The sequence below is a fragment of the Buceros rhinoceros genome, unplaced genomic scaffold, assembly GCF_000710305.1.
Source record: "Buceros rhinoceros silvestris isolate BGI_N320 unplaced genomic scaffold, ASM71030v1 scaffold24209, whole genome shotgun sequence".
Classification (NCBI taxonomy): Eukaryota; Metazoa; Chordata; class Aves; order Bucerotiformes; family Bucerotidae; genus Buceros; species Buceros rhinoceros.
The window spans coordinates 2,157-15,186 of NW_010430076.1; the positions used below are offsets into that span (position 1 = coordinate 2,157).

The window sequence follows — 13,030 nt, forward strand, 5'->3', positions numbered from 1 at the left end:
GCATCACACGGCAAGGCTGGGCTCTGCTAACTGCAGCAGCAGCTGCCAGGTTAATCCCGTACCTTCTCAGTCCGTAGCTGTTTGTTCTTTAATAAATAGCTTATTCACGCTGAGTTCAGCATCTTCTTCACAATAGCACCAAGAGCGTGTCCCCTGACAGCCTCACCGTGACAGAGCTTCTCCTGAAGCTGGCATAGCTGCTGCCGAGATACTTTTCAAGCATTTACCAGGCAAAACTGGACAAAGCGCAGAGCGATCCAACGTGAATGCAGCGAATCGGGGCAGCTGTTTACACTATGCTGCAGGGATGCCGGGTCAACCATTTCCCACGAGCTCTTCAATCCTTTGTTCATTTTCTCCTATTCACAAGAACCTCCCCAGAAACTTTCTTAGGAGGTGTGTGGAGGCTTTCCCCTCTGCTGACACATTTCTCATTCCTGGCTTGGAGGACTTTTTGATTCACTGAGGCTCTATTTCTTAAGTAATCACTTGGGGGAAATCATCAGTAGTGGGGAGATAAAATGCCTCAGAACTGGTCATGATTAGACAAACACGGACCAAAAACTTACACTTTAGAGGAAGAGGCATTGGTGCCCAAAGCGCCGTGCTTGGACAGACAAAGAGACGTTCTGTTATTCCCACTCCAGAGAGGAGGAAGAGATTAGCTCACACACAAATGTCCGGGAGGACTGTCAGCACCCAGTGCTTCTCTCCAGTGTCTCCTGAACTTGGAGCCCTGCTTCTGGGAGAGGTGGCTGAGTACCCACCAGCCTTCTCTGTGTGTCGGCTCTTCTGCCTGTCGCGGTGGGTAGAAGCAGATGGGCAGCACAAGCAACAACCCACAGTTTCGACTTTGCTTCAGCAGTGTTTGCAGGATACTGCGAGTCACACTGCTACCACAGAAATCGAGATTTCCTGACCTTTGGAAAACCACTGCTGCGCTTCATGGGTGAAGGACACGTTAAAGCCAAGCCCTGATGTGCCGATAGTCTTACGAGTACAACGTGGCACCTTATGAACCCATCTCTGACCTGCAGAACCGTCTCCAGCCGCCTTTGCCATCCTGGAAGGACAGAGTCCGTACTCTGCCGCTGGCCTCCACACCTTTTGACCTGACCCTACAGGTAGGCCCTGCACGCATCCCCCCACCTGTCTGAAAGTGTTGCACTGATTCCCTAAGTACTAGTCTTGAAATCCCTCCAGAAAAGCCCCTGTCACCACTTTTCTGGGAAGGTGTCTGTTTCTTCCCTATACTCCAAACAACTGATTTCACATCAGGTTCATCACCTTCAGCAGACTCCACTTCAATCCAAGCCAAACACTTCACACACACGGTGCGCAGGGCAGCTTGCACTGAAGAACCCCTGCACAAACCCTGCGGAGTTTGAGCAGTCCTTTTGCAGTCTCAGGATCGCAGTTAAGATTCTCAAGAGACAGCAAACAGAAAACGTAGGGCGAGGAGGACAAAGTCCCTGCCTTCCTTGCCTAGCCTCAGCTTGCATCATCTGTCCTGTGAACCAGGTGAGTTCATGGGCTTCTTCTACCAAGATGGATCATTATAGATTATGCACAGCGGTTTTATTCATATTATCAGCAAAATAAAACTGACTCCAGACCCAGGATGAAAACAATCCAGCAAATCACCAAGAATAATTATAGGAACATACTGAATATTTCTTTGATTTACCATTAACTCTAGTAATGAGTCAGACAAGTGTTCTAATTGCATCCATGAATAAGCTGCTCTCTTATAAATGGCTTCAGATCTGCAAGGAAATAACTCTTTGTGTATGGATCCAAATGCAGAGGGAGGATTTTAAGGAGTAAATTACTTCAGCGAAAAGCTTTACTGCTTTTTACTTTTTTTTTTTATGGCTCATCAGCAGTATTAGCAGGTCAGGTACTAAAATACACACAACTTTACAGAATTCAAAAGGAACATTATTTCAAATTTAAGGCACCCACAGAGAAGCCAGTCTAAGGCAGCAGAGCAAAGTTCTTGCAAAAGATGCATTTGTTGAACAAATTCCGAGCATCTCAAGCCACAGTCAGGTCCTTGTCAGTCTCCCTTCACAGGCAAAGAGGCACTCTCTAGGGCTGGGATGCCTCCAGCCTGTACACAAAACCACTCCTGATCTACCTAGGACCGGAGTAACTGATAAAGAAGGGGCAGTAATATCCAGCCTCAAGCAGAGGGGGGACCAGAGAGAAGGTTCAATCGTCTGTAAAGTGTTTGAGATCCTCCATTTACTGTGATTGCTGAATGATTGATCCTTGTGATCCAGGCAGCGCCAGCACAACGTGCTCCTCGGAGCCCCCAGTCCTTCAGCCAGCTCGCACTAGTCCCCGTGCGGAAAAGGCTCAGGCACTCTCTGTGAACCAGCGAAGTCTCATGAATCTGCTCCGCTGTGGGGTGGCACAGAGGAAGACCCTGGACAGGCGATGCTGCAACCCCACTGGAACCCAGCCTTCCCGTCTGGAATCCCTGTGCCACACTAACACCCCCCAAACCTCTGCTCTCAGTCCCATAGGCAGGGAGCTACCACTCCTTTGGGAGAAGGAGGTGGGGAAGGCGAGGTCCAATAAATCAAAGACGCACTTTTGCAATGAAGACTCTTTCCAAATATTGACAACAAAGTGAAGCAGCAAGGCAGGGAGCGCAGACTGAAGAGCTTCCCCCACCCCAAGCAGGAAAGAGAGGGAGATCTCTGCACATCCCGGTCAGGACGGAGTCTGCTGTGGGAATCCCAGCGGCTGTCTTCTCCTTCCCTTGCCTCCTGCATATGATAAATGGATTTGCCACTTTAACATTCTTCTAAGGCAAGCCTCAGAGCAGCTCATTTACAAAGCACAATGACCACAAGGCCCTGGCGGTAGATGCATTTTCAATGTCTACGTTTATAGCATAGAGAGCAAGCTCCCCTTCCCCTCCTTTCTGAGCAGGACCTGCCGTCCACAACCTCTCAGGGATGTAAAGGGTGTTCCCTAGCCAGCAGTCACCACCAGCACCAGTTACCTTGGGCATCGATGAGTTTACAAATCGGGATGCAGTGAGAGGTGGAAAAAGCAGCGTGCTGGCACCATCCTGCACGTGCGGGTTGTAGTAAAACCCGACGTAATCTGGGGACTCTCAGCTACACCCCACCCCTACCGCTTTAGCCTTCTCCAGGCTGAACAAACCCAGCTGCAATTCCCACCATGCGGACGCTGCCCACAGGCCTTCAACACGCTGCCGTGCAGGTGTTTCCAGCTGAGCAAGGAACTGGATCAAGGAGGGGAAAAAGAGGAGTGACAACATGGTTCAGTCTCAGCCCCCTTATGTGGGAAGCATCTGGTATGGCGAGGAGAAATCGCACATCAGAGGCACTGCACAAGCATTTTAGATAGGGACGTGCTACAGGGGAAAGTCTGCCGTTTTGTTCTCTCAAGGACCAGAAACTCCCTTTGAGAAGCAGAATCCTCTACCGAAATTCAGTATTCCCAAACACAAAGGGCTTTTAACTAGTGAGTAATATTTTTACTTTGATGCCTAATTACCCCCTACAGTCCACAAATCTCTCCCCACTGCTAGAGTCTGCAGTCTCTACAACAGCTACGAAGCAAACAGCAATTACACCTTTATTTCAGCAAGATTCACGTAACCCGAGTGGGCTGTCACCACAGAGCTCCATGCTGCCTAGCAGCAAAATGTAAAGGACAGTCTGCATCGGTAACAGGCTGCTTGCTGTGCTGGCCTCCAGACCAGCATGGACAATGAGGATGCAAGACAAAGCCATACCTAATTAACATCCATGAATTTTAACCAGGAATCCATTCCCATAGATTAGAAAACAAGGCCTGGACAGCTTCTGCCCCCCACAGCTCGTCAACTGCTTCTCTTGAGGATAAGGCAGTCTCACGGAAATCCTTCAACTCGTTTGTGCTGGTGAAAAGGCAGAAGAGAGCTCCGGAGCACCTCTGCAGGGCCTGAAGCGCTGGGCTGCACCTGATCGCAGATGCTATGGCAGACGAGATGCAGGCTGCGTGTTTCTGCTGAGCCTGCCTGATGCTGTGGCTGTGAGTCCTGCTCTCCAGAGCTGAAGGCTCAGCGGAGTGAAGAACAAGGGAAACTGTACGCAGCATAGCCAGGCATCGGCAAAACGCACGACCCACAGCCAGGCGAGGGATTCTCCACCACACCTCAAGGGGAAAAAGGGGCAGGCTGCAGCAGTGCTGGCGCAGGGGCTGCAAGACAAAGCTGCCCCTTACTGCCCCAGCAAGGTCAGCTCTCACCAGCACAGGATGTACTTTGTTCCCCAGAAGCAGCAAATTCCTCTCCTTTGCGTTAGGAAGTTTGCGTTTAATCGCCTAGAGGAAAGGGGAAGAGCTCAACTGGCCCTCGGGCAGCCTTGGCCGCTTCTGCACAGCGAAGCCGGACTCGACCCTGCTGCTCCAAAGTCGGATCCTGCTGCGGGGAAGCGCGGCCTGAGCTCCAGGGCAGGAAGGTCCTGACCAGGAAGGCTGCCTCGGAGCAGTTCACCCAGCGGATTCCTCCCCCAGCTGGGACTGCAGGAGGGGGACACACACCACCCGCAGAGCTCAGGTTTCTTGGAAGCTGACCTGATGCAGCTGCCTCCAGAAAAGCTCTGACAAGGCACAAAGGCAGCGCAGTTGCGATTACAGCTACAATCCTCAGCTGACAGCACAGCCCCAGGCAAACCTGCGGCAAGCCCCAGCCTGGCCTTTGTTTCTTCCCCCACTCCAGTGAATGGTACAAAAGGCACACGCTGCGCACTAGGACAGTCTGTAGGCAGCCCCTTGAACTAGGTGTCTAGTTCTTTAATGAAGTTCGGTTCTGCTCGGCATCACCCTCAGACAGCCCGGACTAGCCACATCGCAAAAGCGTATTCACCTCAGGGGTGACACAAAGCAAGGTGCTCTCACACAGGGGCAAAAGGGAGGAAATGCAGCCTCATCCTCACCCATAAACCAGCATTTCCGACCCCTAGAGCGGCTGTGAAGCTCCAGGTGCTGGGGCTGTACTACTGAAGCTGGATGTCAGACCAGAGAAGGCAGTACGCACTCCATGCTGGATGGAGACCACACCTGCCCCCCTTCAACTGTCTGCTTCTCTGGGAGCAAACCCTGCCTTTATCTGGCTGTTTGTTTAGTCAGGCTGTTTCACTCCATCCAAATCCTAAATGAGATGCAGACTACTGCAACAGTTCACAGCTGATACTTTATCGGAACCGAGTCTCCACAGACCTGCTAGTCACCTCCAAGGGAGAAGGGCAACATTGCAGGCGTCATTCCTACCACAGTTCCCCAGCTGGAGCCAGTACCTTACCTGCTAGGAAGGACAACCCTCGTCTCAGGGTCCGAGGGACAATTTTACAGGCCAGATACAAAGCAGCCTTGCTTGGCCATTCACTCACATTTAACAGGCAGAATTCAGGTGTCCTCCTCAGCTATCTTTAGAAATGTAAATTATAACTGGGCTCTGGAGATAAGAGGAGCATCAGTAAGGCTGCATTGAAGAGCCTCCAGTTACGAAATCCTGTCACACAGAAACGTTCATCAGCTGAGCAAATGCTCCCAGCACTGACGCTACCAGCAGCAATGCCCAGTCAGACTTCATCTGCCTCCACCTGCCAGTCTGGGCTCTGGAGATAAGAGGAGCATCAGTAAGGCTGCATTGAAGAGCCTCCAGTTACGAAATCCTGTCACACAGAAACGTTCATCAGCTGAGCAAATGCTCCCAGCACTGACGCTACCAGCAGCAATGCCCAGTCAGACTTCATCTGCCTCCACCTGGCAACCGCAAGACACTTGATAACACATTTGCTTCTCAGGCTGACTGAAATTACAATCCTATTCCAGCTCTGAAAATCTGATTTACATTTTTTACCCCCTCCAGTAAGTCTCTGCTCCCTTCCACCCCCCAGGAGGATGGACTTCAGATATTTTTTTCATATATGCTCAGTGCAGAGGCTGAGCAGCTGATTCACATACGAGAGAAACAACTAAGTAAAATACTTGCCAAATATTTTTATTTCTTTTGAGCATTCCAATACTTAAACATACTTTCTATAACTTAGAGAGAACCTAGTGGCATCTGAGCACTGAACAATTCTCTGAACTTAGCTACAATGTTTTTTTACAGAACTACTTGATGAAAACAGGTTCTCTTTCTGCTCTGAAAGTACAAAATTAGTTATGAAGTTGAATTGCTTGGCAACAGAAACAAGCAACATATTTTCTTCCATAAAAAGCAACTTATTTTCTTTACAGTCTCATTTTGCAGGCAGGGACTATTAGAAGCAGATTCTTATAGGGCTTATTGCAGGGCACAGGGATACTAAAGTGCATCTGTGTATCTTCTGAGGAGCCACACACACTTCTCAGAAATAAGGCTGACAGCACTGGTATGGGCTTGTGGTTCTAAGGACTGGTTTATGTTGAGAATCAAGTGTTGGGCTTCAGGGGCTGCACTCATGGATAATTTTCCTGGTTAGGGCAAGCTGGCACTTGTGCATACAGCAGGAGAGCTGTTTGTATAGTTTAAAGACAACTATAACCCACGGCCTAAGATTAACAAGGCTGATCCATTGGTAACCAAAAATCATATTCCATTGTATTGGTAGAGACGTACCCTGAAAAAGGGTATTTATGCAAAATGAAAATACAGAGGTTCCCCAAGAGTGCGAGTACATTTTAATTCAAGCCCTGACCCAAAATTACTCTTTAAATGACTGTCTCCAAAATATCCTCAAACAGACACTGGCTGCAACGGTAAATATACATCACCATTCCTCCGAGGAGGCCGTGATTTACATTTTCTAACTAATATAAGACAAATTTTATAAATTTAAAGGACTATTTTGAAGTGCTAATCTTTAAAGAACAGTGGGAAATTCCATCTTTATGTGGTAATGTTTAAGTAACTTTATTGTTAATAAAAATGTAGATATTTTGCTCTGAACAAGGACACTATATGCACATAATCTCTGCAAAAGCGACTTAAAAATTCTCAGTCCTTAAAATAATATCTAAACTATCAGCACTATTGAGAATTTCTGAGCAACCAAAAAAGAACCGCAGATCACCCTTACGACACAAGGTAAGGGTCCAACTGCTGGCACTCGTAGCAAGCAACGCTGTCTAATACCCACTCCCGAGTCACCATGGCAACATTGTTCTTTTGCTGGATTGCTGTAAGACAAAGACACAAACAATAAACTGTTATCGACGAGTCAGAGCAAGCTTGAGGTGAGCTTAGGCGTGATTTCAGATTAAGCTATTTGCGTTATCCTTGACATCTTAAAAGCCTCGATAGAAAAACCCCAGAGCCTAACAGCCGGCGTGGCACCACTACTGCCCTTCCCAAGGCAGGTAAAGGAACAGCTCCAGAGGAGCCGCTGCCAGGCAGGAAGTTCTGAGCACCACCGAAGCAACGAGCGCGGTCCTCGTTAGCTTTCAATCGAGAACCTCGGCGACAGAGCCGCAGCTCCTGCCTGCTCAGGCATACCGAGTATGTGACGAGCAACGAGCCTCATTAAGAGAGAGGCATCCGAAAATTGCTGAAGTTCTCCCAGACTGTTCTTCACCACTTCAGGATCTTTTTCTTTATTTTCTCATTCTCCTGGTGCCATGGAAACAGCTGTTTTTACATCATTCTCCTGCTCCATTTTTTGGTTGAACTCCACTGTAGCATAACTAGCTCCCATTCATCCCTTAACTCCCACAGCCTCATTTAAAAGTAAGGTAGCCTGAACACTTGTGCTTTCAAAGCTTCAAGGTTTCTCTGCAGCATTTTGATTAAAAAAATGCTGTATCAGTTAACACCTTCTAGCTAGATATTCTTTCCAGAATTTTGTCCCATATGAGGCTATTTCCTAATTCTAAGGGCACACTTGCCCACCTTTTAGAAACTACCTCCAATCAGAAAAGTTTCTGTAAAGCTGATGATACGCAGGACAACTGAGCCAAGAACAGGATTTGCCTGCCACACCTTCTACAAATCTACCCCGGATTCCTGAGACACCTTGTTCTTCCAGATTTTTCTTTCAAGACTTACATCCATCTCCAGATGCAGTAGGATTTAACTTTGATTCCTCCACAAACCTCTTGGATATTTAACTATTAAAGGATTGAGGTGATAAAGACACTCATAAAACAGTCCATGACAGTGTGTCATTTTACCTCTATAATCCGTGTTTTCCATCCCAGCATCTGGCTGCACAACCACAACAGCAGTGGAATTCTAGGGTTTCAAGATAAGAAAATAAAAACGCTGCTGTTATCTGTCCGACATGAAATCACTCTCACACCTATCTGCAGAGAGCAATAACTGGGCTCACTCTGCTTCAGTGCATGGCTTCAGAGAGGGCTTTCGAAGCGGTAGTAAAAGGCAGAAGACATTAGTTCCTAAGGTTTTTTCCTGTGATTTCTCTGAGGAATGCTAAGTCAAGGCACTAAAGGCTCTTTGTGCTGGAGAGAAATGTTCCATGCTGAGTTCAAGAGACATCAGCTATCTGGCCAACACAGAGCAGTCAGATCAGTTTTCCATGACAAGTTACTCTGTCTTCTGAAACAGAGCGGCCAGAGCCTCGAACACAAGAACAGCTGCCACGCGGTTTGGCACCATCACCGTGCAGACAGCTCTCTCGAACCCAGCTGTGTGCGTCGGTGTCTGACAATCCCGTGAGGGCCGTGTGCTGCGTATGATGTAACTATAGACCTTTCGCTACGTGAAGTGTAACACTCATGAACACTTACTGGTGTGTGTGTGAACAGATGAAGTTTCTTCACAACAGTGGCACCACAAAGCTCCACCATCCATTCTAGATGTTCTGAAGAAATCAGATAAACAGTCTGTTACTTCAGTGTTTGATATCACACTGAAACCGATACTATTCCCTAAGCCCCTGTGTTTGTTCCAACAGATAACATTTCTTTCCAATGATGATAGTTTAAGCCTTAGTAATGAATAAGTCCTTTCATTTTCTGGCCTGCTAAGGACCATTGTCTCACCCTCATCCCTCATTCTTCAGTCATGATCCTCTAGTCAGGACTAAACAGAACAAAAAAAACCCCACAAACACTTGAACAGGCAAAACACCACATGCCCAAACTTTAAGAGAAAGTCAGTAACAAGTTATTTCCTCTTATCATAAGGATGTAAAACATGAAATTAAAATTAAAAATCAGAAGTTCAAACTAATTACCTCTCATGAACAAGAGTAGCCAAAGTATTTAATTTCCACCGATTTGTTGAACTGATAGTGAAGAAGATAAATAATTCTCTGTTGTATAAGAGATCTCTAGATCTCTTACACCCTCCAGTATAAGATCATAATTGATGATCACTGAAGCAGGTGAAAGCACTGCATCCTCTGTAGTAATTATTGTAAACGTCAAGAGATGTGAGGATATTTTACACGGTCAAAAATGAAGTTATACTGGACAAATCAGAAAGTACCTGCTGTATAAGCCACCAAAAAAAGGGAAGAGGGGTATAAATACATTAAGTAGAAAAATTCTATCTTAAATTTTTCAAGACATCTACTATACTTTACTCAGTTTTAAACTAACAAAAATAAACTACCCTATCCAGCTTTTTCTTTGTATATAACCTTCTGGCTTTGTTGTACGTTTCACCTAACAACTCCTGCTAGAGAGAGGATTACATAGAAGATGTGTTATGTGTACTGCCAGAAAAAGGGTACTTGGGAGCTGTTTACTAAGACAAAAGAAAAAATAAATGCTCAAATACAAGTGTTAAATAGCACCTACAGCAATTACCAGGCAGCATGACATTAATACTTTTCCTCCATTGCTAGAGAATCAGAGATAAACTAGATAAAGGGCCAGCTTTGAAACACAGCAAAATCGCCAGAGCTGTTTTCTGGGGCATCCACACAGACAAAAACACCGTTTCCATTCTACCTGGGGACAGAACTGGATAAAGTTCTTCACCTGCACTATAACCTCAATATTGGCACTTCAAAAGTTTCAGAGTAAAAGGGGTAATAAGAGTATCCAAGAAGAGGTCAAATGTAGAACTCTGAATAATGTACACAATCCCCCTCCAAATATTTATGCTAAGAGCTCATTTAATTCCACTAAAATGACACACCTGTAGTCATATCAGTAAAAGGTCCATAGCAACAGATTTCGAAGTCTTTAAAGACCTGAAAAACAAGCAGCATGTTAACAGAGTGCTTACGGAACTGTTAAAAGACAATACTTAATACACTTAATGCACTCCTAGGACTGGTTATCAAGCCATCACTTGTTTCACAAATCGTATCTGAAGCTCTTTGTAACCTACAAAAGAATATAATCAAACCCCCCCAGCCCTATGCTACCCTGCACCGACGTTATTCGAAGATAGCATTCACAAAGCACGGCGAGTCACTCCAGCACATCTGCCCTGCTGCTGACAGAGCTCACCCTTCCCGTAGAAAAGTGCTTAACCTGTACAACCGCACACAGAGCAGCAGAGGAGGGGAAGAGGTCCCAGCTCTCCAGCCAGCAGAGCCACCTATCCGAATCAGTCACAGCAGGGCGCGATCTTCACCCCTGGCGTGCTCATACCTTTTCAGTCAGAGCCTGTCTAGCCCGCTTAGGACCTTGGTGGTTTCTCCCATTGATTACATCTCCTCTAACTTCAAAGGTCTCCTGGGACGTAACATAAACAAGCAATTGTAAGTTAGAGACTGAGAACACTTTCCTGGTCAGAGCTCTGCATCAGAACAGGAAGAAGTTGACAGGTTTCAGGACAGGAAACTTTACGATTAAGTGTGTGCAGAAAATTAATTAAAAGGCTTTCCTAGAAAAATGATGGAGAGCAGTAATGAAACTTCTGCAGCATCAGACAATTTTTAAAGAAACAAATTACAGCCAAGCTGTGCACTAGTCTAGCAAACCGTGTACAAGAAGGGGCATGCTCCCAGACTATAATTACAAACTAATGAGTAAAGTCTCATTGAAGAGGAATTAATTATCAGTACATAACCTCTAGATCTTCAACATCTATTTTATTTCAAAGCATTCACTTAGTATATAGATTAATAACAAATACAGTTTCAGGCCTACACCGACTCAAACTTCCATTTCTTCAACACTTTTTCCAAAACTTCCACATGGTCTAACCTGCTACACAAGTACAAGGAACAGCTGCATATTTTTCAGTTTTTCTGAAAAAAAATTTTGGTTTTCATTGTAACTGGAGCCTCTTCTTGCTTAAAGCAATGTGAAAGTGCATGATGATGTTAACAGCTGTCCCATATTCTAGCATTCCCTATCAATTCTGTAGCAACTTCCACCTTTCACCTCAAGCACAGGACGGCCTTTAATACCCCGTCCTAGGGAATTTTTGGGGCTACGATTTTTCTTCTTCACCTTTGGCTTGACAAAAGGGCACACAGATTTCATACCAGAAAGAGGGTATCTCTGGTCATTAGATACATGAAATCCTCACTGTGTCACTAATATGACATTCTCCAAAAATCTGTACAAGAGAATGAAAATCCAAATACTACCCATGGATACAAAAATCCACCTAAATGGATTATTTGATATGATCCATTTCTACCAGGAAAGGTCGTAAATGCTGGGACGAGTTTCCAGTAGTTGGCTTTATTATCAAGTTCAAAACCAAAAACTATGTACATGCTGTGTTCCAACATCATTTCCTTAAGCAAACAGGAGATCTTTTCCACTATGCTGTAATCCATCAATATCAGTAGGAATGCTTATAAAAAAAACATACCTATAACCCATTCCAAAAAAATAATAGGGACCCATTATGTCTTCAATAACAATGAACACATATAGCCTAAGCGCGGCTTCGTTCCTAGCGTCCGGTAAAAGTGAATCTCACTTCTCCTCTAGAGCCGTATTTCCATATATTAAATGTTTAGACAATATCTGAGGTTATTAATAGGTCTATCAATGTAACAGCATTGCTTATGCATTTGACACATCACTCTTAAGATTCAAGACCTACCTCGTCCAGTATCCTTCCTTCTTTAAAAGACTGAATTATCCCTAAATAAAGAGATCAGAACAGGACAAGTCATTTTATCAAGCAAAATATTTCTTCCATTGCCAACAGTCTGACTTCATTGCTGTATTTTGTTTTAAGGGGAATATGCCTGAAAGAACTTACAATTTTTTTTTTTCCCCCCACTGGAACAAGAAGAATACATTTGTGGTAGAAGGACAGAAACCATTTAGCTCCCAAACAAGTTATACTTACACTGGTAACTAACCACCCATTTTCTTCCTGCAATACCCAGAAAGTACTTGAGTGTCCGTTCACACACCAGCTCCTTATCTGCAAAGCAAACAAGAGTCAGATCTATTTCTGATCTGCCATTAGTGAAAAAAACAACTCGGGTTGTTTGCACCTATTGGGTTTTTGCTAAGCACAGTAGGAAAATACAAAGATCATCTACAGAGTTTCCAAAATTCTAGTGGAGCTATTCTCTGCAACTGAAGGGAATTAACAGAAACTAATCATGACTTCTGAACCCTTTTTAGTTACTCAGTAAAGAGAAGAGGCAAGGAAAAGCATGAATACTAGTCAAGGCAGAGAACACTAACAGCAGGACTCAGTGTAGGCACTGAGTGCTGGCCTAGACTTTCCGGTGACTGGCCATTTAAGATCATCTTCCACTCTACCAGAAGAGGCACAACTTCAGAAGGCAGTTTATCGTATCTGTATAAAGAATTTGTATGAAGACAGGACAGTCTACTCTTCCAAAAACACGTGCTCATGGTGTCTATGATACACTTCCTGAAGAAAAAAAGGCAAAAATTGAGTCCATAGGTTTGGAGTAATGGGATTTTCTGGCTCCTTTTCTATGTCGCTTTTCAAAGACAAGAAAAGCTTATGGGACAGACTGGATCCAAATATGAGCCTGCTAGAAGGGCTTCTATGAAGCAAAATGCAAGCACAGTAAATAACACATCCACATCCAGATTTCACTGAAAATATTTTGCTTTTTAAGAAAATGTTTGTTAAAAGATAGGTGGTAGGTTC

The 13,030-nt window shown here is 45.1% G+C and overlaps 1 protein-coding gene across 1 annotated transcript in view; it reads right to left on the reverse strand.

Annotated features, from left to right (window-relative positions):
- Window positions 1-7,087: 7,087 nt before the first annotated feature.
- Window positions 7,088-13,030, reverse strand: part of BRCA1 (breast cancer 1, early onset) — a 21,783-nt gene continuing 15,840 nt past the window's right edge. Inside the window, exons 15-21 of the mRNA XM_010142908.1 lie at window positions 12,245-12,322; window positions 11,993-12,033; window positions 10,579-10,662; window positions 10,118-10,172; window positions 8,758-8,831; window positions 8,182-8,242; window positions 7,088-7,191 (exon numbers count right to left, since the gene is read on the reverse strand). Coding sequence (XP_010141210.1) covers window positions 7,088-7,191; window positions 8,182-8,242; window positions 8,758-8,831; window positions 10,118-10,172; window positions 10,579-10,662; window positions 11,993-12,033; window positions 12,245-12,322 — 497 coding nt within the window. The remainder of the gene's footprint in view (window positions 7,192-8,181; window positions 8,243-8,757; window positions 8,832-10,117; window positions 10,173-10,578; window positions 10,663-11,992; window positions 12,034-12,244; window positions 12,323-13,030) is intronic.